Consider the following 27,505-nt stretch of genomic DNA (forward strand, 5'->3'; position numbering starts at 1 on the left):
TTTGGGGTGCATGCTGCCTCTATCACCATCTTGCTGCAAAACCAACACTAAATGCTACTTTCAGTTTTTATCTTCTTTCATAAAAGCAAAAATATTGGCATTTTATTTGCTGAGCATAAACAAGTAGCGATATAGTTCTATCATAAAAGCAAAGTGGCATAGCACAGTCCTTCGAAAAGCCAGAGATACTTGTATTGTTTAAATGTCCAAAGCCATCTATATATTCACTGTAATCTATATCAAGATTCCATTGGCATTTTTTACAGTACAGTCATGCTCTGCATAATGACATTTTGGTCAATGATGGACTGCATATACTATGGTGGTTCCATAAGGTATACATAACTTCAGTAGGCTATATACCATCTAGGTTTGTGTAAGTGCACTCTATGATGTGTGCACAATGACAATACTGCCTCACAATGCATTTTTCAGAACATATCCCTCCTCCTTAAGTGGCTCATGACTATAAGAAAAACATTTTTTAATTCATATGGAATCACAAAGGATCCCAAATAGCCCAAACAGTCCTGGCAAGAAACAAAGCTGGAGGCATCATAGTAATCTCAACTATATTACACAGCTATACTAATCAAAATAGTATGGTGCTTGCATGAAAACAGACTCACAGACCAGTGGAATAGAATCAAGAGCCCAGAAATAAATCCATGCATATGCAGTTAACTAATATTTGATGAGGGAGTAAAGAACACTCAACAGAGAAATGACAGTCCCTTTGATAAATGATTCTGGGTAAACTGAATATTCACATGCAAAAGAATGAAACTATATCCCTATCTTACATCACTGATTATTGATTAAAGTAAGTAAACAAGTGGGACTACACCAGACTAAAAAGTCTGCATGGCTAAAGAAATAATCAACAAAATGAAAAGGCAACATATGAAGTGGGAGCAAGTATTTGGAAACCACACATCTGATAAGGGGTTAACATCCAAAATATACAAGGAACTCATATAACTCAATAGCAAAAATAATAATAATGCAATTAAAAATGGGCAAAGGGCCTGAATAGACCTTTTTCCAACAAAAATATTTAAATGGCCAACAGCTACATGAAAAAGTTCTCAAGATCACTAATTACTAGGGAAATGCAAGTCAAAACCACAATAAAGTATCACATCAACTGGTTAGAATGGCTGTCATCAAAAAGACAAAAATAACAAGTATTGGTGAGGATGTGGAGAAAAAGGAACCTTTCTGCAGTGTTGCTGGGAATGTAGACTGGTGCAGCCACTATTGAAAACAGTATGGAGGTTCCTTAAGATATTAAAAGCAGAACTATGTGATCCAACAGTTCTACTCGATATGTCTGAAGGAAACAAAATCACTATACCAAAGAGATAAATGCACCTTATATTCACTGCAGCATTATCTATGACAGCCAATACGTGGAAACAACATCAATGCCCACTGATGGATGAAATAATAAAGAAAATGTGTGTATACACACAGTGCAGTGATACTCAGCCATTAAAAAAATGAAATTCTGCCATTTGCAACAACATGATGGACCTTGAGGGCATTATGCTAAGTGAAATAAGTCAGAGAAAGATAAATACTGTATGATCTCACATGTAGGATCTAAAAAGCCAAACTCATAGATCAAATTGGTGTTTGGTGGAGGTGGTGGAGAGGGGTGGGCAGGGAAACGGTGAAGATGGTCAAAAGGTACAAACTCTGGGTATGCAATGTACAGCATAATGTCTATAGTAGACAATACTGTGTTGTGTATTTGAAAATTTCTAAGAAAATAAATCTTAAATTTTCCTCACAAGGAAATAATTTCGAAACTTTGTGAGGTGATAGTGTTAGCTTAGAATTTTAAATGTATACAGCATTTTGTGTTCTCCTTAACTCAAACACCTGTTTACACAATATTTCTGATGTGTTTTCATTTTAGAATTAAATTGTTCTATAGCAAGGCAGGATTATAGATAAAAGTTATATTGGGGATGTTCAGCATATTCAACACTTAGAAACATGGTTGGTTTTGGTGCCCTAACTAGTTTTTGTATGTCTAGCTTTCTGTAATTTGTAATGTTATGCCTGATGATTCCCTTCAGGGCACCTTCACTTTACAGTTGAAAAAACTGAGCCCCTAGCTAGGCAGTCTGGTGTAGTAGTTAATAGCAGGGGCTCTGGGGCCAGACTGCCTTGACCAAATTGGTTTGTTTGTTTGTTTGTTTTTTACTTACCTATTCTTCCATTTTTTGACCTGCTAAATGGGGGTAAATATATAAAATCTGCCTCCCGGTAGTGTTGGCAGGATTAAATGAGTTAACCTGGATAAAATGCTTCAACCAAGCCTGGCAAACAATAGATGCTACGTGTGTGTGCTTTTATCATTATTTCTGGTTCTGTGGTGATTGTAATAACATTTGTTGTACATTAAAACTGCCTTGATTGCATCTCAAGTGCTGTTCTGAAGAGGAACCACATATGGGAGATGTTTGGATTCATACCAAGGAATTAGAAATAATTTCTGATGCTTTAAATGGTATTCTTATCATCCACAGCTTGAAAAAAAAAAAAAGACTGTAAAACTCCCTATCAGAATTAGATACTAAATTTCCTTTCCTTACAATCTTCACCGGCAAGGCTGTTTGTTGACACAGTGACACCCGTTAGGTGGGGCTCCCCTCGCTCCCCTCCCAGGCACCGGCTCGCCGTGGGCAGCATTGTCGCACTTCAGCTCTCTGGGATTGTTAAGTGTCCTTCACTCCCACTGTGAACTCGGCAGTAATACGGAATTTTCTTGTTCACAGATAATACAGCAGACTCACCAAGTAGTAGAAAATGAGCAAAACAAAGAAATTGAGAAGTGGAAAAGACTCGCGCAGTTGAAGAATCGTGAGCTGGAAAAGTTCCGCACTGAGTTAGACTCAATACTGGACGTGCTCCGGGAGCTGCACCGGCAGGGTGTGGTCGTGCCCGTGGCTCTTGCAGACGAAGTGAGTGCACCCGAGTGTGACTAGAAATTCAGATTCCAGAGGCCCTCCTGCACAGGCCTGAAGCGGCAAGGTGCATGGTGGCTGGGATTGAGCCGCTGTCAGAAGAAGGCTATTAAAACAGCCGTTCCGGTAGGTTGCTGGAAAACAGCACAAAAGCAACATTTAAAAATAAATTGCTCTTAACTAGTAAGAAAAAAAAAAAGAAGCGTTATGGTATATTTCTTTTTTTTTCTTTTTTGGTATGTGCCCCTAGCGGGAACCGAACCTGGGACTCTCTGGTCCGCAGGCCGATGCTCCAACCTCTGAGCCAAACCAGCCAGGGTGCGTTATGCTATATTTCACCGAAAATCCTTAACCAGTCACACTTGAAATAATTTATAGACAAGTCTCTTTATGTCAGGTCATTAGAATTAGTGAATTTTATAGTAAAAGTTCTCATATACTAGATATGTAAAGAAAAGAAACTTGCACATTGCCATTATGGACTAAGTGTGTATTCTTAATTCCTGGGGCCGGAGAACGGCTCCTCTTTCCTCCGGGCACAGGAGTGGGAGCACGGTGGCCTGCACAGCCACACTGGCTGGCACGAGCAGTCACTGGGACGAGCATTGTAACATCTATAAAGTAGGCTGAACTGTTGTGTCCTCCCGCTCTGTGGCCGCATCTTCTTCTCCTGGTGCAGGTGTAAAATATGTTCACAATAGGGGGATTTGATTTATTGTTTTATTCTACATGTCCTAAATGCCAGTCCATTTTTTGTAACAGAATATAACATTTTTATTCTCTTTATTTAAAAAGTAATATATGTTCACTAGAAAAAAATTAAAAGCATGCACAGAAGTAGCTGGATTGTTATTTTGCTTTGCAGTTCCCATTTCCAATAGCAGGTAGTGAGTATATAAGACACTGGTAAGTTAAAGCTCTGGCCACTTGGATTTCAAATGTTCTAGCCCAGAACTGTCCAACTGAAGTAGAATTAATGTGAGTCACGTGTAATTTTTAATTTTATTGTAGCCACATTTAAAAAAAAATTAATGAAATTAATTTTGGAAATTTTATAATCTGATATATTGAAAATGTGAATATAAAAGTTGAGTTTTTACATTATTTTTTTCATACTAAGTCTTCAAATTCTGGTATTTTTACATTTATAAACACATCTCACTTTGATCTAGCCACATTCCAAGTGCTCAATAACCACAGGCTAGTAAATGTAATTCTGGAATAATTACAATGTGAAATACTGTATAAACAACAGGTGAAATTATGGCTAGCACACGTGAAATGTGGAAATTAAATATAAGAAATGCAATTAATGGCCGAATGTCCAGCATTTTTTGATGTCCTTTTGTAATAGGGTAGAAAAGGCATTGATTATAGTTTGCTATTTTTATATGAAAGAATCTTATTTTAAGTTATAATATAAACTATTTTTGTTACTATTTGCTCTGTGTGTTTTTTATCTGCAAACCTATTAATTTATAGCTGTACCCATTCCTCCCTTTGTCCTTTTGACTGACTGTTCATGGGCTGCTCATTCTGGGCACAAACATGGCTGAGTCTGAAACACAAGGGAGTGCAAGCATCGGATAGATGATTACTTACAGCAGAAATGCGTTCTATTCTGACAAGGATTTTATAGTCTGAGTAAGCTGTGCATATGGCAGGTCTTCAGTTCTGTTTACAGATTAAAGACCCATAAGTACTATCAGAACTTTTAGTTACTGCTAAAAGCAGTAAGAACCACAGTTCATTCCGTAGGCACTGCTCCTTCCTTCGCAGTGAGTGGTGAGAACAATAGAGCTGGATGTTTCCTAATCCTTCCAAGTTATGGATACTTCTATTGTACTGAACCATTTACAGATTTACAGCCTCACCTCCGTTTCTATAGAAGAGTCTTCTTTTTTTTTAGTATTTTAACAGCCTTTCAGACAATTGTGGATACTCCTGTTTGATACTATACAAACTCTTTTTTTTCTTTATTGATTTTAGAGAGAGGGAGAGAGAGATAGAAACATCGATGAGAGAGAACATCAATTGGCTACCTGCTGCCTGCTTCCCACTGGGGATTTGGCCCACAACCTGGGCATGTGCCCTGACCGGGAATCAAACTGGCAACCTCTTGGTGCATGGGTCAATGCTCAACCACTGAGCCACACTGGCTGGGCTAGAAGAGTCTTTAATAAAAAGCATACGTAGCCCTGGGCGGGTGGCTCAGGTTACTGGAGCGTCATTCCATACTTGAGAAGGTTGTGGGTCTGATTCCTAGTCACAGCACATACCTAGGTTCCAGGGCACGTACAGGAGGCAGCCAGTGTGCCTTTCTCACATCGATGTTCCTCTCTCTCTCTCTTTCTCTCTCTCTCTCTCTCTCTCTCTCTCTCTCTCTCTCTCTCAAAACCAATAAAAACATATCCTTGGGTGAGGATTAACGTTTTTCTTTAAAAAGTACATGTATTTCTTTTCAATACCTATTCAGCTAATGAACCTATTTCCTCCCCTCTAGTTTAAACCATAGTAGATCCATTTTTCTCCCCAGAAAGCTTCAATCACAACCACCTAGCAGTACAAATAGGACGAACGGTATTCTTTCCTAATACATCTACTCTACAGGATTGTTGGAAGCAACAGGGCTGTATATCAGTCAGAGAGGAAATATATCCCACAGGAGGAAGACAGGCATCAAGTTTCATTAGAATAAAATGAGTTGTTAGTAAATCGAAGAAGAAGAAATGTAGGCAAGAAGACAAAAACAGAGAGGGCAATTGTAATTGTACCAGGTATGCATCAGAGCACAGGAGTGGAGAGGCAAGAACACAACAGGAGTCTGGCCCGAAGAGCTGGTCGCCTGGCAACGGGTGCTCCTGTCTTCGGGTCTTTGTATACAGTGAAGAAGTTCTGATGCAGAGGACAAGTAAGGAGAACTGCACCCGGCCTGTGGAACTCCCTAGAGAAAAGTCTGAAGGGGATTGGGGGGAAGGATTTGTGAAGAAGGCAAAAGTGAAGTCATGAGGGAAAGAATATAAAAGGGTTCAATGGAGCCTGCTTATTAGAGAAGGCTGAGAGGAACGAAGCATCTTTTCTCTTTCCTCCCACCAGCTCCAGCAGTCAGTGTACACAGTCACGTGCATGCCCTTGTCTTACCTGTTTTGTTCATTATCATGGCCACATGCAAGGAACCTACTGAGAACAGCCAGGTACTCGCTCCCGCGGGGCCAGAGCCTTCACAGCAGCCCAGTCCCTCACACATAGTGGGAGCTTAGTCAACAAGTCTCCTTCTTTGGTCCCTTGACCTCCATCTACAAATACAACCTTTTGCTCCCTCCCTCCAATCTCCAGAGACCCTATCTGCTCTCATATTCGTGGCACGACTACCACGACCAGCAGGATCACAGGTCTGCATCCCTGCCTGGCTTCTCCCCTGAGCACCAGCCCCATTCCCAACTCCTGCCAGAATTACTCACTGTTCTCATACAAGTCAACATGCTTGAAAAGAGCTCATTTCTCCTGAAACCAGCTGTCCACCCCCTGGGTTTCAACATTGTTAGTCGGTTCAGGGTGCTATAACAAAGGACCATGGAGGGCACAGCGAACATCTCTTTCTCAGCTCTGGAGGCCGGGAAGTCCTACATAGAGGTCCAGGTGAGGGCTCGCTTCCTCGTTTGAAGATGGCTCTCCTCCTTGCATCCTCACATGGTGGAAACGGAAGGAAGCAAGCCCTGTGAGACTCCTCTAAAGGTACTAATCCCGGGCCTAAGAGCTCCGCCCTCATGACCCTGACTTCCTCCAAATACCATCACTCTGGGGTTTCAATGGGCATTTTCAGGAGACACAAACCTCTAGTCCACACATTGGCTAACTCTCCTTGGCACGGAATCGTCAGACCTGTAGCAGTTCCTTCAAAGTAATGCTTGCATCTCTGTCCTTTCCCATTCCCACACCTGCCTCCACTGAGGCCCCATCACCAGTTTACAGTCGTCCCTCGCCACTTCGCGCTTTGACTTTCGCGGCTTCACTCTATCGCAGTTTTTTCAAATATATTCATTAAAAAGTTGATCGAGACAGTGAAAATGATACAGCGCATGCTCGGTTGTCTGAGTCAATTATACACCCCTGTATTAAAATTAAAATTACTGTACGTATGGACTGTAGGCCTGTGTATTCGAGCACCTCAGGAATTCTTCAACGCCAGGTGCAACCGCTAGAGTCTGGAACGGATTAACCGCGATTAACGAGGGACAACTGTACTGTACTCCTTACTTTTTGATAGAGGTTTAATTGCTTCCTCTTCCCCAATGCTCTTCTCATTCCAAATACAGTGATACCTCGGTTCTCGAACATAATTCGTTCCAGGAGGACGATCGAGAACCAAATTGTTCGAGAACCGAAGCAATGAAACCCAATAGGAAATAATGGAAACTGGATTAATTCGTTCCAAGCCCCAGAAAATGCCTATTTACTGGCCTAATTTGTATATAATATGTAGAAAAACATAAGTCTCAACAAGAAATAAAAGTGTACAGTATGTCTAAGGGTTAAATTCAGTGTAAAGCGTGACTCTCTCCACAAAGCGTGACTCTCTCCACAAAGCGTGACTCTCTCTCTGCACTCACACTGATGACGCAAGCAAGGCGCGCTGGGCTGAATGAACGCCATTCGGCTCAACTCGGCTCATCTCGGAAGTTCGAGTTCCAAATATTTGTTCGGATTCCGAGACAAAAGTTTCTCGAATCTCCTGGTCGAATACCGATTTGGTCGAAATCCGAGGCGTTCGAGAACCGAGGTATCACTGTAGTCTGCAAAACAGCAATGCCAGGTAGTTCTTCCTAAAACTCTATACCAGCATCTCATTTCACCCTGTAGTTTAGGCGTAATTATCAGGATTTTTAACCCTAGCCTTCAAGGCACTGCTTGGTCTGATCCCAGCCTTCCTCTCCACACTCCACTCGAGACCTCTAACTGTACACACATCCTCCGTTAGTGTTCTATTGCGGCTGTAATACATTTCCACAAATGTAGCAGCACGGATGTATTTTATGATTCTGTAGGTCAGAGGTCCAACGCAGTTCTCATTGGGATAAAATCGGGGTATCAGCAGGAGGCTCTAGGAGAGAATGTTTGCTTGCCTTTTACAATTGCCAGAGGGCACCCACATTCCCTGGTGTGTGCCCCCTTCTTCCTTCATAGCCAGCAACCTTGCACCTCTGACCCACCTCTGAGCGTTCTTCCCCAGTCACGTCTCCCTCTGACTCTAAACTCAGCTGGGAAAGTTCTCTGCTTTTAAGAACCCATGTGATTAAATCGGGCCCCCCTGAAAAAGCCAGGCCCCTTCCCATCTCAAGGTCCTTAACCACTTCTACAAGTCCCTTTTGCCAGGAACAGTAGTATTTTCACAGGTGGCTACCTTGGGTGGAGGTAGGGGGTTCTGTCTGTCACTCTCCCCTCATTCAGACCGAACTACTGTCCTGTAAGCACGCCTTCTACACCACCACCTTTGCTGCGTCCTCATCCCTCCGAGGCAGGGTAGCAAGAAGCTAAGGAGACCCCTTGACAAGTGGAATAACAGAAATGAAGACAACAGAATTAAACAAGGTGAAACAAACTGAGCAATTTACAGCCCGCTAAGGAATCAAAAGGTTGGGTCTTCCCTGACCATGGACACTGAGGGGCAGCTGGTTTACGCATTCCAGACCCTCCAGGGCCAGACCGGCCTTGGTCCTGGCCCCTCTTCAATGGCATTCTTCAATGACGTTCTTTAAAATGAAACTAACCAGAAAATAACTCCTGACCCCTCTATACACACATTTTAATGAATCAACATATTGAAGGATACACTTGAAAAGCTAATGAATACTCTATTAAAACCCTCCCCTGAGCCCGACCGGTATGGCTCAGTAGTTGATTATTTACCCATGCACCAAGAGGTTACTGGTTCAATTCCTGGTTGTGGGCCAGATTGCCAGTGGGGGGGCATGCAGGAGGCAGCCACTCGATGTTCTCTCTCATTGATGTCTCTATCTCTCTCTCCCTCTCCCTCTCCCTTCCTCTCTCTATCAAATCAATAAAGAAAAAAAATTTTTTTTTAAAAAGACCCTTCCCTGAGACATTCCCTAGGGTTCCAGCAGGCCAAAGAGAGATAAAAAGCCTCAAGACAAAGGAGGCACAGCAGGCTCTCGAAAGAGCACGCCCATGCCTTGTACGTTTGCTGGTTTTCTCCTAAACTCTAAGAGACCCCAGGAGACTGGCAACCAGAGAGCAGTGGGCAGCTGCAGCTCAACCAGGTTAACGCCCTGAGCCTGTCTCCAGGGCCCTTTTTCTCTGACCTTTCCTCTCCTGTTGTCTCTCCTACCTTAAGCCCGCCCTTTGTGTCACTGTCTCCAGCTCTAATAAACATTCTCAAAAGCCACCTGGACTCATGTTGTGAAATCTGAAATCTTTTCTACACAAAGCAAGAGCCCACACAGTACCAGCAGGCCCTGGGCAGACCGGCCCCAGGCCCAGGCCCAGATCTGGTCCTGTCCCACCTCCATCTGACGGTCTCCTTCCCACCACTGCCTTTGTCCACGGCACCAGCTTTGCATGAGCACTTTCTTCTCTGAATGGAAGACATATTCTGCATCTTCTGTCTGATTATCTTTCTACACACACACACACCCTGTCCATCTCTATTTTCCTAACACCTAGAAGAATCAATTCCATGACGATGATATTGACAATGACGGCCCAGGCCTTTCCAGCACCCTGATAAAGAAGGAATCACTGCAAAGCTGCCTCAGAAATAGGCTTATAACAACTATAGCATTTATTGTTTTTTATTTTATATCACTGTATTTAAGTTTTTTTTTTTAGGCCATAGATTTTTTTTAAAATAATTTTATTAATTTTTCAACTACAGTTGACATACAATATTATATTAGTTCCAGGTGTAAACCATAGTGATTAGACATGTACATGTGAAATGATCACCTCGATAGGTCTAGCATCCACCTGTCGTTATCCGTAGTTATTTAAGATTTTAATATGAATTTCCCTTAAGCCCTCATCAAGATTCCACTTTAGGACAAAAATCTAAGATTTCTATCTTCTAACAAATTGTCTACTAGCCCTTTAAACACATAATGCTTTAATAAAGATTAGTGCTGTGCAACACAAACACACAGGATCCGTACACTCTCACCACATGTAATGACTAAGGAAGAAAAAACAAAATTCATTCACAAGTGCCTGGAACCTCACATCGCTCACAGGAGAAAGCACTACCCACGGTGAGTGTCACTCTGACAGGACGCCTGAGTATGCTCATCTAGTTATGCCACCGATTTGTCAGATGCTAAAACAATGTTCCCACTGTATTTGTTCCTAATAAGTATGGAACACTTTAAACTCTACAAAAAGCAAGCTAAACATATTTCCATGCTGTCAGACCAAAGGGCTGAATTTCTCCCATAAGAAGGACATGATTAATCTCCACGCAAAAATTCTTCCTGAGAATAATAAGCATTTAGAGGTTGAGGGTATAACTGCAGTTTTCCCAGCTGATGGCTAGTGTAGGACTGGAGGGAAACAGTGGAACTATAGAAGGTCTGAGCCGAGGTACTACTGCTCTGACAGCCAAAGATATCATTTATTGATCTTTTTAAAGATAGGACATTCTCCCAAGAGTTCAATGTTGAGGGAGTATGTGAACAATAAATAAAGACATGGACACATATAATTATCATCACAAGTCAATCAGAGTGTTCTGATATTTGGAAAATAATTATCCATTATTCTTTGAAGGTACTGTAATACAACAGAAATGATAAAGGTTGAGAAATCTTAAAGATAACAAAAAATAGTATTGGATTCCTTAATAGTATGCAGGAAATGAGCTAGATGTCTTCTGCATGCTAGGCTCACTCCTGCACAAGGTAAAGTGAGTTTTTTCAGCACACAGAGGGAACAAGTCAAGTTTTCTGACCTTGAGAAGTTTACAGTATGGCAGGAAAAATCAGAAAAGTACATAGAACCAACTATAAATAAATGCAATAAGAGTGTTATACGGTATGAATGGAGCATAGAAGAAAGAAAAATACCTCTCACGTTTTTTGGAAGATGTGACTTTGGAGGTGAATGTTAAGAAATGGGTGGAGCTTTGGCGGGTTTGGCTCAGTGGTTAGAGCATCAGCCCGCAGATCAAGGAGTCATGGGTTCGATTCCAGTCAGGGGCACATACCTCAGTTGCTGTTTTGTCCCCGCCCAGAAGGCAACCAATCAATGTGTCTCTCTCACATTGATGTTTCTCTCTCTCTCTCTCCCCCTCCCTCCCACTCTATCTGAAGATTAATGGAAAAGTATCCTCAGGTGAGGATTAAAAAAAAGAAATGGGTGAAATTTTGGCAGAAAAGTATCTAAGGAAGAGAATTTAAAAGCTGATTCTAAAATTCCTATAAAAAAGCAAAGGACCCCAACACTTTGCTTGACGAAACACTAAAACAACACTAAACAAGAAGAACAAAGTTGGAGAACTTATATTTTCTTATTTCAAGTCTTATTATAAAGCTATAGTAACCAAGATGTCTGATATTGGCATAAAATAGACAAATAGACCAATGGAACAGAACAGAATATCCAGAAATAAAGCAACACATATGTGGACAACTGATTTTCAATAAAAGCACAAAGGCAATTCAGTGGAGAAAGGATATTTTCAACAAATAGTGCTGGAACAATTAGATATTCATACGCAAAGAAATGAACTTTGATCCATACCTCAAAGCATAATAAAAAATTAACTCCGAATGGATCATAGACCTTCATAGAAAACCTAAGCTATAAAACTTCTAGAAGAAAAACATAAGATTAAATCTTTATGACCTTCAGTTTGGTACAGATTTCTTTGATATAACGCCAAAAGTATAAAGCATAGAAGAAAATACTGGATACCATTCGTCATTCATGAAATGCAACTGAAAACCAAAATGAGATACTACTACACACACATATTAGAATGGATAAAATTAAAAAGACTGACCTTACAAAATATTGGCAAGGAACCAGAGCAACCAGAATTCTTATACACTGTGAGAATTTAAACTTATAGAACAACCATTCTGGAAAACTATTTAGCAGTTTTTTAGAAAGATATATACTTATCTACCATATAACTCACACATTCCTTTTCCAGGCATGTATGAAAATAAAAGTATATATTTATACAAAGACTTGTAAACAAACATTCACAGCAGTTTTATTTTTAATAGCCCAAATTGTAAATAACCCAAATCTCCATCAGCAAATAAATGGATCAACAAATTATGGTTTATCCATAAAATGAAACACTACTCAGCAATAAAATGGAATCAAATATTGATACATTAACCTGGCTCAATTTCAAAATAATTATGCTGAATGAAAGAAGCCAGACATAGAGTAGATGCTGCATGATTGCATTCACACCAGTATCTTGTCAATGCAAACCAATATAGTGGCAGAAAGCAGATCACTGTTCTCCAAGAGAAGGGGTGGGAAAGGAAGGGTTACAAAAGGGCATGAGAACACTTTTGTGGGTGATGTATATGTTCATTATCTTGATTGTGGCAATGATTTCTTGGGTGTTTATAGATGCCAAAATATATTAAATTGTATAATTTAAGTATATGAACGTGATTTTGTCAAGTATACCATAAAGTTGTCTTAAAAATCACAATTTAGTCCAGACCCATCCCCAAACCTGACGGGAGTGAGGTGATCTGCCCTTCACCCTACCCGCCTAACAGGAAGGGGAGAAACTTCCCTCCTGGAAGATGACATCATACATACTGTCCATGGATTTTTTTTTCTTTATTAATTTAAGATAGAGGAAGGGAGAGAGAGAGAGAAAAACAGGGATCAGCGAGAACATCAATTGGCCGCCTCCTGCATGCCCCCCACTGGGGATTGGGCCCACAACCTGGACATGTGCCGGGAATCACATGGGTGACCTCTTGGTGAATGGGTTGACACTCAACCACTGAGCCACACCGGGTAGGCCGTCCACAGATTTTGTGCTCACAGCATCTGCCGAATAAAATAGTCCTTGACATGCAAAGTGTCAAGACTGTATCATTGATAATATGAGAATAAAAAATACTAGACAACAAATGCAAGAACAGGAATCAGGGTCAACAAATACAGACTAAAATAATAACATGTTCAACAAAACAGAGGAAAAAACAGACAAAATAGATGAAAGGATCAAGATTTCCACCGGAGAAATATACTGACATGGATGTTTGAGAAGAATCTAACGGACCGTCCAGAGCTGAAGCTTTCAGTTCTGGACACGTGGTCAGCTGAGCTCATCTGAGTCCCGTTTAAAAGTAAAATTTTTAGTAATACTGGATAAAACACGACAAAAATAACCAAGAGCCAACCATCAAGGAAAGAGAAATTCCCAGGTGACAAAGACAAGCAGGAACCTAACGCCAGCATGGGAGCTTGTGGGGGAGGGGACTTAGTCTGCATAGGGAATGGATCATAAAGTCCAGTCATAAAAGAAGGCTCATACCTGATATACTCTCCTGCTGTACTAAGACGCCTGCATGAAACCTTTTGAAAGGACTGCCTTTTCCGCGAAAGGGAGACTCAAAGGACTCCACACACTGACACAGGGAAGGGGGAGAGAAGATTGGGTTTCTAGGGAAAAACCATCTAGACCCTAAGTTCATGCTTCACATGGATGTGAGATACAAAGCTATACTCCACTTAGGATACAGGAATCCCCAAGCAAAAAAAATAACATAATTCTAGATGGATCAAGTCACTAGGAGCCTAAGAATAAGCAACACCAATTTGTTCTCTAGGGAAAATTTTATAAACCAGGGCTCATGGGACAATCACAGGAAAAAAATAATACCTACAAAACAGAAGCTCACACAACTACACACACACACACACACACACACACACACACACACGACAGAAATAATTAACTGTGAGTAGAAGAAGAAAACCCAGAAATCCCAGGATGCTTAGTATTCCAGAACCTGAAATTATGACGCAATCTAAAAGAGAGCATGGATTAAGTATGGATGAATCATTTACAAAAATAAATCATAGAAAATGTAATGAAAAAAATCAGGGCATCATGAAACAAAGAACAGATCACATTAAAAAAAAAAAAAAATAGGCCCTGGCCAGTGTGGCTCAGTTGCTCAGTTGGTTGGAGTGTTGTCCTGTGCACCAAAGGGTCACGGGTTTGATTCCCAGTCAGGACACATACCCAGGTGGCAGGTTTAACGCCCCCACCCCACCCTGGCCGGGCACATACGGGAGGCAACTGATCGATGTTTCTCTCTCACATAGATGTTTCTCTCTCTGTCTCTCGCTAAAAAAAATTATCTTAAAAAGAACATTATTTTAAATGAAAAATATATATATATATAACAATTGATATATAAAATTCAATGGGTGGATTGAACAACAGACTTTAACTTTCAATATCTAGTATGTTTATTAAAATTCAGGAGTAATCTCTAAAATACTAGCTTAAAAGGAGCATAAATACAAAGACACTAAAATAGAATAGGCCAGTCACCATTCTAAGTGCTTTATATATTTTATTACTTAATGCTCACAAACTTTTTGTATAGAGGAAACTGAGTCTCAAAGAGATTAGGTATCCTGGTTAAAATTGACAGCACCCTGGCCAGTTTGCTCAGTGGTTAGAGTATTGGTCCTCGGATCAAAGAGTCTCGGGTTTGATTTCAGTCAAAGGCAAGTACCTCGGTTGTGGTTCAGTCCCCAGCCCTGGTCAAGCTCATGCAGGAGGCAACCTCTCTCACATCAATACCTCTCTCTCTTTCTCCCTCCCCCTCTCTTCCTCTCCCCCACCCTCCTTCCCTCTCTCTCACACATTCTGTCTAAAAATAAATGGAAAAATATCCTCAGGTGAGGATTTTTTAAAAATTGCACAGTTAGCAAGTGAGGGATCAAACTCAGATAGACTATTTCTAGACCCCATGCTCTTGACCATGACTGCATGATATAAGGCAGAAAAAATAGAGCAAAGTAAATTTAAAAATCACAACATAAGATGCTGAAAATAAGACATCATCAGTAATCACAATATGTTTAGATGGAATAAACTTGCAAGTTAAAAGATACATTTACAGATTTCCTTTGTTTACCTGAAACAAAACAAAATTAACATTTAAAACATAGATTGAAAGTAAAAAAGAATGACATGCAGAGGTCCAAAGTTAGAGACAGAAAAAGATACACCAGATAAATACTAACCAACAGAAGGATCATTCAAGCCTTCCCCTGGTCCATTGTTTACTTGAAACCCAGCTCAATCTGCCACTTGCTAGCTCTGTGCAAAGTCCTAAAGGCCCCGAGCCTTGGTTCTCTCGCCCACACAACAGATAGCAGGTCTCCAGATACTGTTGTTTTGTTCAACAGCATTTTGTTCTAATGTTGATGAGAAAAAATACGCATTGCTGGCCGGAGCCACTGTTTGTGAGGGATTTACATGTTCTCTCCATGTCTGCGTGAGGTTTTCTCGAGGTACTCCAGATATTTGGGAACAAATACTCTGTTTTTTCGTTTTACTTGTCCACAGGTGGAATTTTCCCCAAGATGGGTAATACCCAGGGTCTCACCCGTACCTGACTTGGATGATTAAGATGATGAGATTTGGGACTTTTGAGCTGATAAGATTTAAACTGACTATATATTGAACTTTGAGTTGATGCTACAATTGAGACTTTGGATGATGCTGGGGTGAGATCGGTGTATTTTGTATGTGGGATAGATATGAATCTTTGGGACCAAATGGAAGACTGTGGTAGGCTAATGTCCCCCCAAACATGCCCCTGTCCTACTCCCCAGAATCTGCGAATATGTGACTTACACTGCAAAAGGCACTTTACAGATGTGACTAAGGATCCTAAAATGGGAGATTATCCGGGTAATCTGATGCAATCAGTCACAGGGGTCCCTACAAGGGGGAGGCATGATGGTCAGAGGCAGAGGAGTAAAGGAGCAGAGGTCGCTGTGACGCGGGCCCTGGGCCAGGGTGAGAAGCCTACAGAAGCCTGAAACAGCAAGGAAATGGATTCCCCGCTCCTCCACCAGAAGGAACGCAGCCCTGGCGGCACCTTGACTTTAGCCCACTAGGACGGCTTTTGGATTTCTGCACCCCCAAACTCTAAGAGAATACATTCGTGTTGCTTTAAGCCCCACAGGGTGTTATCCTTTGTTCCAACAGCAATGGGACAAAAAATTCAGGATCCAACATCAACATGAAGATGTGCTGCCTGCGGGCGGCTCTGGAGTTCTCGGTCTCCGACTCGGAGCCGCGTGTCTCCTGCCAGCATCCAGCATCCGTAGACCGTGCCAGGCCGGCGGGGGGCTTGGACCGGTACAGTCTTAGACCTTCACAGTTGTTGACATTCCGTTCTCAGACATGATGGTATAGTCATGGGTGTTATTCCAATTTTTAAATAGCCTTCAGCCTTTTAATAAATCCACTTCTAATCAAATACCACTTAAATAGCTTTTCATCTTAATAAGAAATAGATCATGTTTTATATTTGGTTAAGTAAATTATGAATAATATTTATATTAGAAGTTAATAAATCAGCATTCTTCGCAACTCTTACTCTTTCCTGAAAATATTCATTAAAAATAGCAGGTATCAGAGGAGGGGGGTTGAGGGGAGGGATGAGATAAACCGAAGAACTTATTTGCATGTATACATAACTGATGGACACAGACAACAATGCTGGGGGTGGGAGGGGGCGGATAGGGAGGAGGGTGTCTGAAGGGGAAAAGGAGAAACATCTGTAACAAAAATTAATTAATACAAACTGGGGTGGGGAAGCAGTTATCTATTTGCAAGAATGTGTTATAGCAGCTTAAATTACAAAATATATTTCACTCCTTGATCTGTTAAATGTTAGATTCTCAAAGAATAATATTTTCCTCAAAAGACATTATGGGGGAGGGATTTCTTTTGGTGGAATAATTCCTAAACGTAGTGTGTTACATGACTTGGACTACTAGGATCCTAGAGAAAGAGTTAGGAGGCATTAAAAACAAGGAATAGCTTTAAGAAGGAAACAGAAAGCTGGATGTGTGAAAACAAAGAACCAGAGAAAATTCCTGTGCAATCAAATGCATTTATTTTTTAGCTTAAGCAAGGCAGGTGAACAAATCCATAATGAAAATGCCACCCAGAGATTAGCAGCTGGCCATGCAGACAACCTAGGTGTGGAAAACCAAGTCATTTCCGATACCAGTGAGCAGTTTGGCTGTGATGTACCAGGCCAACCTGACTCTCTGGCGGCGGGGTATTTACAACCCATTCACCATCTCAGCTCAAAGCCACATAATAGTCAGAGGACCACCACCTACACATCTTTCAAGTAAGTACACAGCATGGCAAATAGCACTTTCATGGTTTAGTGGCCAATGGCACGACAGTGTGACCAGACACACAGACCAACACAGGCACACATAAACGTCATCTCCCTCATGCAGCTGATGACCTCCCTTACATTTCCTGAGGACAGGCGTACCATGAGATATACCATGGACTGACACTCATTCTAGGAGAGGAGAGGCAGGACTGTCCCCAGGTTTGAGCATGTGTGGCTACAGGTCCTCAGAAGAGCTGTTTCGGCACAACCAACAAAAATAGTGTCCACAGTGACATGCGAGACGAGTGTCCTGACATCCTGGTGGACATCCAGGCCCCTGCTGAAAGCCGAGCTCAGTTAAAGGTTGGGTGGATGATACAGATATTTGGGGGTTGGGGGACAGGGTCTTACAATAAGATATAGGATCCAGTACCCTAATTTATATGGCTTTACATATACGCCAGACTTGTCTGGATGCAAGGACAGAAAGTCACAAAATATTAGAGCCGGGTTAGAGCATTTACTCCAGAGTCCTCAGCTTACAGGGAAAAAACGTGGCAGCCCAGAGAGCTGAAGCAGATTGCTAAAGGCAGAGCCTGGCCGTGGCGGGGCCAGGTAGGAACGCAGAATGATAGCCCATTCAAGAATGCTGACTCTGAGTATGTGGCCAAGCTTCCCAACAACGAGGAAACTGAGACAGGGTAAATACTTTATTCCCCAAAAAGCTCCAAATGTGTTTAAAGGCATAAAAACAGTTTAATCAGCTCTCTTCTGAGTGGGTTCTCTTCTGTCTCTTTTTTTTTTCTGTGTCTGTTTCTCTCTCTCTCTCTCTCTCTCTCATACACACACACAGTTCTGGTGAATGGAGATTTCTTGCTACACAAACATAGCCCAACTGTTCAGGAAGACATATTACAGAGCATGTTTCTCAGTCCAGGTCTTTGTATGAGGTCTGGGAAACTGGCTTGTTTTCTAGAACAACAGGTGGTCCTGAAATCAAAAGATCATCATCCCCGAAGGAGGTGTTCTGGTCTGTGTTCACAAAGTTGGGGATGTCAAATTTCATGAGCCTGTTCAGCTCCTCCTCTGGCTGCCCGCTGCTTCTGATGACTTCCTGGAGTTGAATATCACTGTCAAGGGCTGCGGTCTGGTGACAAGCTTTGGCCTTTTCCAAGTGTCCCACTTCATTGATGTAGCAGTGGAAGAGGGACCTGGACTCCTCATTGCCCTGCTGAGAAAACACCTTATCTGGCTCCAGCGGTCTTCCAAAGTCTGACAAGAAGCTGTTCATTCTGAATCTCTTCTCTGAAGACTCTGCATTGCTGTAAAGAAAGGGGAAATAAAAGGTGGCTTACACGCCTGCTCACCCTCCTGCAGAATCGTGGGTTTTGGCACGAAGGACAGGCCAGCATATTTCCATTGAGCACGTAATGAGTGCAAGTCCCTGAACAGAATGTGCAGACAAACATCAGAAATGAGAGACATCACTTCTGAACATGCATAAATAAACCCAAGACAAAAGCCCAAGATGAGGGCCCCGGACCTTCCTGGAAAGAGACATCTTGCTGAGAAATCATCTGATTCTCAGTGGGACTCTTCGATCATCTGCATGAGAATTAATTCAAGTGCTTCTTAAAATTCAGAGGCCTGATTTGCAGACCTTCAGAATCTCTGGAAGCAGGGCCAAGTAATCTGTACCGTTCATAGAATCCTCCAGGATCACTACTCATGCTCAGTTCTAGAACCACTGATCTACATCAAGCTGGCTGAACAACAATATTACCTCACAGAGGTGAGTTTCTTACTTGTCAAAGCACTGTTGTATCCATGTCTCTCATTCGATTCTCAAAACCGACTCACGCAGTCACTTAGGGCAAGAATTACTATACTAATTTCACAAACACATGAGCTAAGCAGGGAACAGTCAGATTGCCCACTTGAGTCACACAACTAGTTAGTGACAGGAGTGGGAATAGAACCCAGGTTCCTAATCCCTTGTTTCATTTAATATGAAACAAATTAGCAATTTAATGGTAGTGAATGATGAATGAATGAGTGAGTGAATTAATTAATTAATTAATTAATTAAATAACTTTCGACCGGCAGGTGTGGCTCAGTAGTTGAACATTGTTGACCCATGCACCAAGAGGTCGCCAGTTCAATTCCCAGTCAGGGCACATGCCTAGGTTGTGGGCCTGATCCCCAGTGGGGGACATGGAGGCAGCCAATCGATATTCTCTCTCATCAATGTCTCTCTCTCTCTCTCTCTGGAAAAAAATCAATAAAGAAAAGAGAATATGTTTATAAAAATCTCTCAATCAGTCCTACAATTACATAAAAGAAAGAGTATGGGTAAGCTGAATACCCTGATATCCCATGGACTTTAACCCCTTCTTTCCAGATGTATACAAAGGTTGCTCACACACAAGTGACTCCTTAAGGGCAGAATCATGTCTGAACACGTTTTCAAATCCAGACAGAACCTAATAAAAACTAGGCTGTGTTCAATGAGTGCATAACCTTCTCAATTTCAGTTAACTGTTTTCCTCCCCATCCCATCACTCAGGATGAAGTGCTGAGGACCAAATTCCCATGGGGTGAGAGGAGCATAGATTCAAGATACAGGTCTGGAAAACTGGATCATATGTATGAACCTTCAAATTACCAAGAACCACCTGGATTTCAGAGATCAGAAATTCTTGAAGCTTTGTGATCCAGCCAGTTGAAGAACTTTTCTACCATATCTATCTCCTATCATGATTGGGTGACATCAGACAAGGAATTTCTCTCAGAAGCCCAAGTTTTTCCTTTTAGTAAACAGCCTGGTTAACAAATCTCACTGCCCACTGAGAAAATTTGAAGTTAAGGCCATTGATTTACACAAGAGTAAATCCTTAAACATTCAGTAGGTCTTGTATTCAGAATTCAAAGAAAAATCACTTTGGAGAGGCTCTGAATGACTTCTGCTCTAATGCAAATTTAAGTGGTCTGTCTTTCAGCAGGTGATTTTCTTTCTCTAATTGTCACTTCACTCAGTTTGAAAAGATGTTTGAATGTGCCATAAACCTGTGACCTAATAAACTAAAACACTACCTGGCGAAAAGAAGGGCTCAACCTGTTTGAAAAGGCATGATTAACATTGCTGCGGCCCATGCCGTCTGCCAGTTGCAGGGCTAAGGACCTCTGGGGAATAGCTTTCCTGCCTGCCCTGAGCATCAGCCCAGCAGGACCGCGGACCAGAAACCCAGCTCTTCCATAGTACAGGCTACATGGAGTCCATTCACCGCCGCTGCTGAAGAACAGAAGCACAGGAGTCCGAAAGAGTTGTGTCCCTCCCCAGGGTAGAGCCAAGGCCTCCGAGGTGCCTTCCCTGCCCCACGTGCACCCCCCCCGCCCCCAGCTTTTTCCGGAAGATCTCTTGGTGTGAGAACAGTGCAATTTGTCTGATCCTCCTTCTCTGAGAATAAGGAAAAAGTTCATCGTTGTACTCTTGGACTCTGGTAAACATTAAATATTCAATAGGCTGTTCTTTTATTCCTCTTTTCTTTCCTTGACTGATAAACCAAAGGACTTATATGTGAAAACCTGTGATCATGGACACAACTTGCTTCAATGTAGTTTCTATTCATCCTACCACTGGGTAAAATTTACATACAGAAATCCATAGATCTGAAGTATAAAATTCAATGCATTTTTATTAGTTTATACATCCATGTGTAACCACTGTCCTCAATCATGATATAGAGTGTTTCCTTTATCCTAGAGAATTTCCTTTCATTCATTTTCCACCCGCTTTGGGTCACACTACTCTGATCTCCATTTCCATTGATTAGCTTTGCCTGTTCTTGCACTCCAGGGCATTTCCACTTCCTATAGGCCATCTGCTTTAAGTATTCTCACCACAGATAACTTAGTCTGTTCTTGAAATTAATACAAACAGAATCACACAATACAGAGCTTCTTGTGACTGCATTCCTTTGCTTAGTATGTTTTTGACATGCATCTGCATGGATGCATGTAATAATCACTTGCTCAGTAAAATTTCACTGTACAAATACACTACAATTTGTTTATTAATTCTCTTGTTAAAGGGTATTTGGGTTGTTTCCAATCTAGGGCTATTGTGAGTAAAACTGCAATGAACATTCTTGAGAAGTCTCTTTGTAGACACATGTTTTTATTACTCTTGAGTACATGCTTAAGAGTAGAATTACTGGGTCATATAGTAGATGTGCCTTTAACTTCATGAGAAATGGCGAAGTCTCTCAATTGGTCGTGCTGTTTTACGCGGTCACCAGTGTATGAGAATTAGAGTTGTTCCACATTCTTGTCAACATTTGGTGTTGTCAGTCGTTTTAATGTTAGCCATTCTCATGGGAGTGAAATGGCATCTCCCTGTGGTTTTAGTGTGCATTTTTCTGATACCTAATAACATCAAGCATCTCTTCATGTCTTTATTGGCTATAACTTAACTACTTTTATGAAGTGTCTATGTGTGTCCTTTGCCCAGTTTAAAAATTGGGTTGTCTTGCCTGGCCAGTAGTTGAGCGTTGACCCATGCACCAAGAGGTCGCCGGTTTGATTCCCAGTCAGGGCACATTCCCAGGTTGTGGGCCTGATCCCCAATGGGAAGCATGCAGGAGGCAGCCAATTGGTGTTCTCTCTCATTGATGTTTCTAGCTTTCTCTCCTTCTCCCTTCCTCTCTCTCTCTAAAATCAAAAAAGAAAAAAAAATGTTTTTAAATATAAAACAGGTTATGAGTTCTTGAGGATAAGTTTGTGTGTTTCTTGTCTATGTCCCCAGTACCTGGCACAATACTAGGGATATAGTAGATGCTCAACAAATATTTGTTAAATGAACAAATGAATGCACCTGTCATGAAAAGATCTTGAAACTAAAGCAACTCTTGCTTTGGCAGGAGGCCTCTTCAATAGTCCCAAAGGATCATAAATCAATTCTGCCACAGCCTATACCTTTAGTAGACCACCTTTCTAAATAAAGATATCATAAGTGGGGGCTCCAGAGCCAGAGTTACGGGAGGTCCAACAAACTAGTCATATCCAGGTCTGATCAACATTATTTTTGGCCAAGGGAAACACCCTGTCTCTGACTGTTCCCCATTTCTCCAAGCTCTGTTTCAGTGTCTTCCATGGGGCCTTCTCCCATGTGTCCTTGGAGGTCACAGGCTATAGAGCTACTAAAACAGCACCTTGCACCTTTCACAGCTGGCTAGCCTTGGAGGCTACAGAGTCTCAGGTTGCATGGGGACATTTATTGGTAAGGGTGGCTATAAAGAAGGCCATGAAAACACCACCCATCCATGATTACCCAGCCTTTAAAGCAGCCTTGCCCGCATGAGTCAGTCACACCTGAAAATATTCTTATATATTTATTGCAATGAAGAGCAAGGAAGTTTCACTACTTAGGCAGGGGGTAGTTTGCAGCTGGGCTGTCTTAATTCAGTTGTCAGGATGAAACACCTGTCACATTGTTAAGGCTGTCTTTCCAGCCTTCTAAATCGCGTGCCCATGGACAGCCTGGGTACTGCTCTATAGGACGGGTGCCCCGTGACAGAGAAGAGGGCTAGTTGTGACCTTGTCACCCCCTCAAAGTTGGCATATGGGAAAATAATGTGCACTGGCACCTATTAGAGATGTTAAAGAAGTTTAACATCAACTTGTTCTTCCACTGCTTTGGTTACCATACCTGTGAAAATTGAAAATTACAAGCGACACACATCTTAAATTCTACCATGATTAAAACTATGGTTAAAACCAGAAGCCACAAGCTTCAACAACTGCAACATTGAAAAATGAGAAACTCTGAAATGTTGACTGAGCTAACAATTAATATCCATGTTCTACATGTCATAAAGAATAACAGAATACTGAGTAATATTTGTGCTATAAACTGAATGTCTGTGTCCTTCCAAAATTCATATGTTGAAACCTAATTCTCCAAATGTTGGTATCAGGAAGTGGGACCTTTGGGGGGTGATTCAATCATGATGGTGGAGCCTCCACGAATGGGATGAGTGTCCTTATAAAACAGGCCCTAGGGAGCGCTCTCACTTCTTTCTCCATGACTGCCAGCTATGAACCAGGAAAGGGGTTCTCACCAGACATCAAATCTCCTAGCACCTTGATCTTAGACTTCTCCGCCTTCCAACTGTGAGAAATAAATTTATCTTACTTATAAGCCACCTGGACTGTGGTATTGTTATACCAGTCTAAACAGATAAGACGACAATTTTTCAGAAGATTTAGAATCACCAATGCTTTTAGTTATTTTTGTCATAGTCCTACCTATTCTATATCTTGTCATCATGATAATGAGATCTAAGTAGCCTATTCACAAGTTCTCCCATGTCATCCTAACTTTTAAAAAGTTACAACTATTTCCTTTGATAGACCCTGGGACCTTGAAATTATTTGTTTCACTTATTTAAGACTTTGTATTCCTCATTTTCAGCTTGTTATAAGAAATGCAATTTGAACTCAACCTGTGGATTGCCACGTTATTGAACTCCACCAGCTAGAATGAAAACACTGTTCAGACTGTCCTGATTCTCAGTCTTTTCTTTTTCTCACCATGGATTGTGTCAGTATGCTCTCCACCTGTGAAACAGTTTGTACCTGAACAGAGAGCTTCTAGTGTGACAACCATCCAGTTCTCTGGCATCTACTGTGATTGTCATTTACTCCCATGACATTCCCTAATCACAAACTTTTATCGACTCCCCGAACTCTTCTGCCTGCTATTTCAGACCATCCCCCCTCACATCGGCTGGCCTTTCCAGTGTCCTCTCCTAAAATCCAGCCACATGGGCCCTGGCCTGTTTGGCTCAGCGGTTGGAGCGTCGGCCTGCGGACCAGAGAGTCCCGGGTTCGGTTCCTGCTATGGGCACGTACCAAAAAAAATAAATAAATAAATCCAGCCACATGAGATCTGACTGATCCTGATGCACTCAGGACTGTCCCTCTCTGTGCTTCTGCTGAGCTGTTCCATCCACCTTGCTTTATCTGTCAAAATTAAATACCTTCTTTACTGTGCAATTCAAATGTCATGGCCTCGTGGAGAATCTCTGGTCTCCCAACAGGAAGGGATCTTGCCCTCCTTGGTGCTCCTGCTGAATTTTACTGACCTTCTCTTTCAGGACACATCCCTTCCTGCCTCCTCTTAGAGCTCTATGTGTACGGTCTATTCTTTCCTATGTACTACTGTGCTATATTTTGTTCATCTTAGCATCTCTCAAAGGCCCTGCAGCCATTAGACCCTCAATCAGTGTACTGAACAGCCGTAACTGCAGAATGGTCCAAAGCCCTGATTCCTGAGAGGCACAGCCACCTCCAATGTTAGTGAAGAGCTCCTTCCTCTGTGACCCAAAGACAAATCCAGTCAGGTGGAAGACTCCGCCTACTTCCATCTGTAGAAGAAAAATACCCATAATGCTCTGGGTTAGATCCCTAGGGATTTTCCAGATTCATGACAAGATTTTACAGATGAAGTGGCTACTGCTGTGCCAAGAGTATTAGCAAACCCACCTCCACCTGCTATCCTCAGGTGGTGGGCAGACCAGCTGCGGGCACCTGGTATTTCCATCAGTCACTTCCAGTGGACTTCGAAAGATGGGTAAGTTACAAAGACCTACTATGAGTGAAAGCTTCTGTACTTAACAACCTAAGGAAATCATAATAACCACAAACATTTATGGAACCATAGCCTGTGCTGAGAGCTTTATCTCATGTAACAAGCCCAAGGAGAGGTATCAACCAAACCCTTCTGCATGTGGAACTACTTCTTGGTTGTTTTAGATGGGAATAGGACTGACTTCCAAGAAGATGTCAGTGTCTCTGGAAAATTCACCTACCTTAGTACAACCCTCAGCACAGTCCTGAGCAAGCCCATAGCTGTGCACTTAGTAAATACCTGTTAATTGATGGAGGATTAAAAGTAACCACTGAACAAAGGTGTATACATTGAATCAAGCACATAAAACTGTCAGATTTTCTACCTGTTAATAAGGATAGACCTCTCGGAGTGACAGAACTTCCTCAGACCCACTCACTATGTCTGCACTTGGCCAGCTGGTGCCTGTGGCCTTGGTCCTTCTCAAAGACCTTGAGTATGGACATCTTCCTGCTGTGAGCTTTCAGTGGCATTATATACATCCTTTAGTCGGTGCCATATTTAGGTAAACTGCAACTCAAGGCAAAATGTAATTTTCATTTTACAAGGTCATGAGCAATCCTGCACTCACCCTACAGAAAGAACATCGCCACCTGGCAAAGTACATGCAGCAGAGGCTACAGAAGGAGGGTATTCGAGGTATATGATGTCTGGGGTTTGACAACTTTTTTAAAGCAGTACAAAATATTCAACATAGAACTGTGATCCAAGCCTTTCCTGTTACGCTCTCTCTAACAGATTAGATAATGGAGCCATAATGCTTTAACAAGATGGCATAGAGAGTAAATGGCTCCTTCGTTGAGAAAGCAGGGGGAAATGGTTCTTTTTTCTTCATTGTCCATAAAGGATCCAGGTAAGAGGTTTTTTTTTTTCCCTACACACAACAGCCAATATTTCATGGGGGAAAATAATCCTTATTAAAGCTGCTTCTTGGGCCTAAAAGCTTTTAAGAAAGGTGACGTCAGCTTTATAATAGTCTTTCCCCCTCTTCAGTGTACTCTACTAGTGTGTACCAATATCTGGTTCTCTTCTCCTGGGGGTAGGATTACCCTCCCAGCCTGGGCAGCCAGGTGAGTGTGGCTAGCTCTGACCAATGAGCTGGGAGAGGAGGGCATGTGTTCCTCCCAGAGGAAGAAGGGGCACAGGTGAGGTCTCCAGGCTTTCCTTTTCTGTCACAGTGACCCAGGCGACTGAGGTCTGGAGATAGTGCAGCTACAGGTGGAGAAGCTTCTGTCACTTCTCGCCAACCCTCTGCAGACATGCCACGTAAGCAAGAAGCAAGCCTACGTTGTGTTGTCCTAAGACATGGAGAGCTGTTTTTCAGTCTTATAACCTAGTCTAATTCTTGCACACTCCCTCCCTTAACAGAAGCCACTGAGTAGTCAGTGATTCCAATTTAAGTTCTTATTCTAATATGATCTTAAGTTTAAAACTTCAGGGGGGAAAATTGCCGGTTTAATTATGATGTCCTTAGCTCTGTATTTGAGTAGATTTCAACTCCTGTCATCCAAAGAGATGGCAAATACATGTTCTCTCTCAGGTAAACTGTGACTGCTGCCTGGAGTGGTGTTTTGAAAATGATTCTGAGGCAAAGTCTTGGCTACGCATGGAAGAGGACACATGGAATAGTGATGTCTGCTGTGGGCATGGGCACAGAGTGGGACAGGGTGGTGGTCTCTCCCATCCTGTGTCTCACCACTGTTGTAGGGACACACATACCATTCCCATGTGTCAGCAATGATGAGATGCTAGTGAGCCATTCAAACCCCACCCCCACCCCTCGGAGACTCCTCCATGGGGAAAAAGATAGACTTAAATAGTAGATTCACCACTAGTCCATTTTGCTCTTGCAGACTTGATCAGGAACCTTAACCAGAATGTTGGAGTCATATTCACGATATCCTACTTGAGGAAGTAACTGTCCTTATGAAAAACTACCCAGAGGGTCTACTATACAAAGCAATCAGAACTCAGACATGTCAGTCCTTTCAATCCGCCACCAAGATTCTCTGCATGGGTTCTCTATATTTACTTTACTGATTCACTGAGTCACACACCCACGCTGAAGCTGGGGTAGAATGAGGCAACATTTGGACAAGTACAGATGCCAAGTCAACGCTTTGGGCCTGGTGGGTTTCTCCTTCTCCCTCCCGCTCTTTACCTAGACCGCTAAGCTCTCATCAGGACTTCCACCAGCACCGAAGGGGTGGACTAATCCTCCCTGAGCGCCACTGTGAGCACAGCACATGCCCGCAGCTCCCCAGGCATTAGCTTATTTTACCTTTTCCATAATCCTAGGAGGCAGGTATGACTTGATTTTTACAGATGAAGAATCTCAAGCATAGAGAGGTTAAGAATCCAGACAACATCTCAGTAAGTCAATCTGAAAATGTTTGACTCCACAGCCCATGCTTGATCTGGTATGTGATAAAAGAAAACAAATCTGAGCCCTGGCC

General features: G+C 42.0%; 2 protein-coding genes across 3 annotated transcripts in view; one reads left to right on the plus strand and one right to left on the minus strand.

The window, feature by feature from the left end:
- CEP162 (centrosomal protein 162) overlaps positions 1-3,062 on the plus strand; it is an 83,078-nt gene extending 80,016 nt beyond the window's left edge. Inside the window, exon 27 of the mRNA XM_036249163.1 lies at positions 2,790-3,062. Within this exon, the coding sequence (XP_036105056.1) occupies positions 2,790-2,999 (210 nt within the window). The 3' untranslated portion in view covers positions 3,000-3,062. The remainder of the gene's footprint in view (positions 1-2,789) is intronic.
- A 14,116-nt stretch (positions 3,063-17,178) lies between these two features.
- Positions 17,179-27,505, minus strand: part of MRAP2 (melanocortin 2 receptor accessory protein 2) — a 29,571-nt gene continuing 19,244 nt past the window's right edge. For both annotated transcript variants that reach the window (XM_036248904.1, XM_036248905.1), the window contains one exon: positions 17,179-18,681. In XM_036248904.1, coding sequence (XP_036104797.1) covers positions 18,288-18,681 — 394 coding nt within the window. In that variant the 3' untranslated portion in view covers positions 17,179-18,287. The remainder of the gene's footprint in view (positions 18,682-27,505) is intronic.

The sequence above is a fragment of the Molossus molossus genome, unplaced genomic scaffold (genome assembly GCF_014108415.1).
Source record: "Molossus molossus isolate mMolMol1 unplaced genomic scaffold, mMolMol1.p scaffold_m16_p_8, whole genome shotgun sequence".
Classification (NCBI taxonomy): Eukaryota; Metazoa; Chordata; class Mammalia; order Chiroptera; family Molossidae; genus Molossus; species Molossus molossus.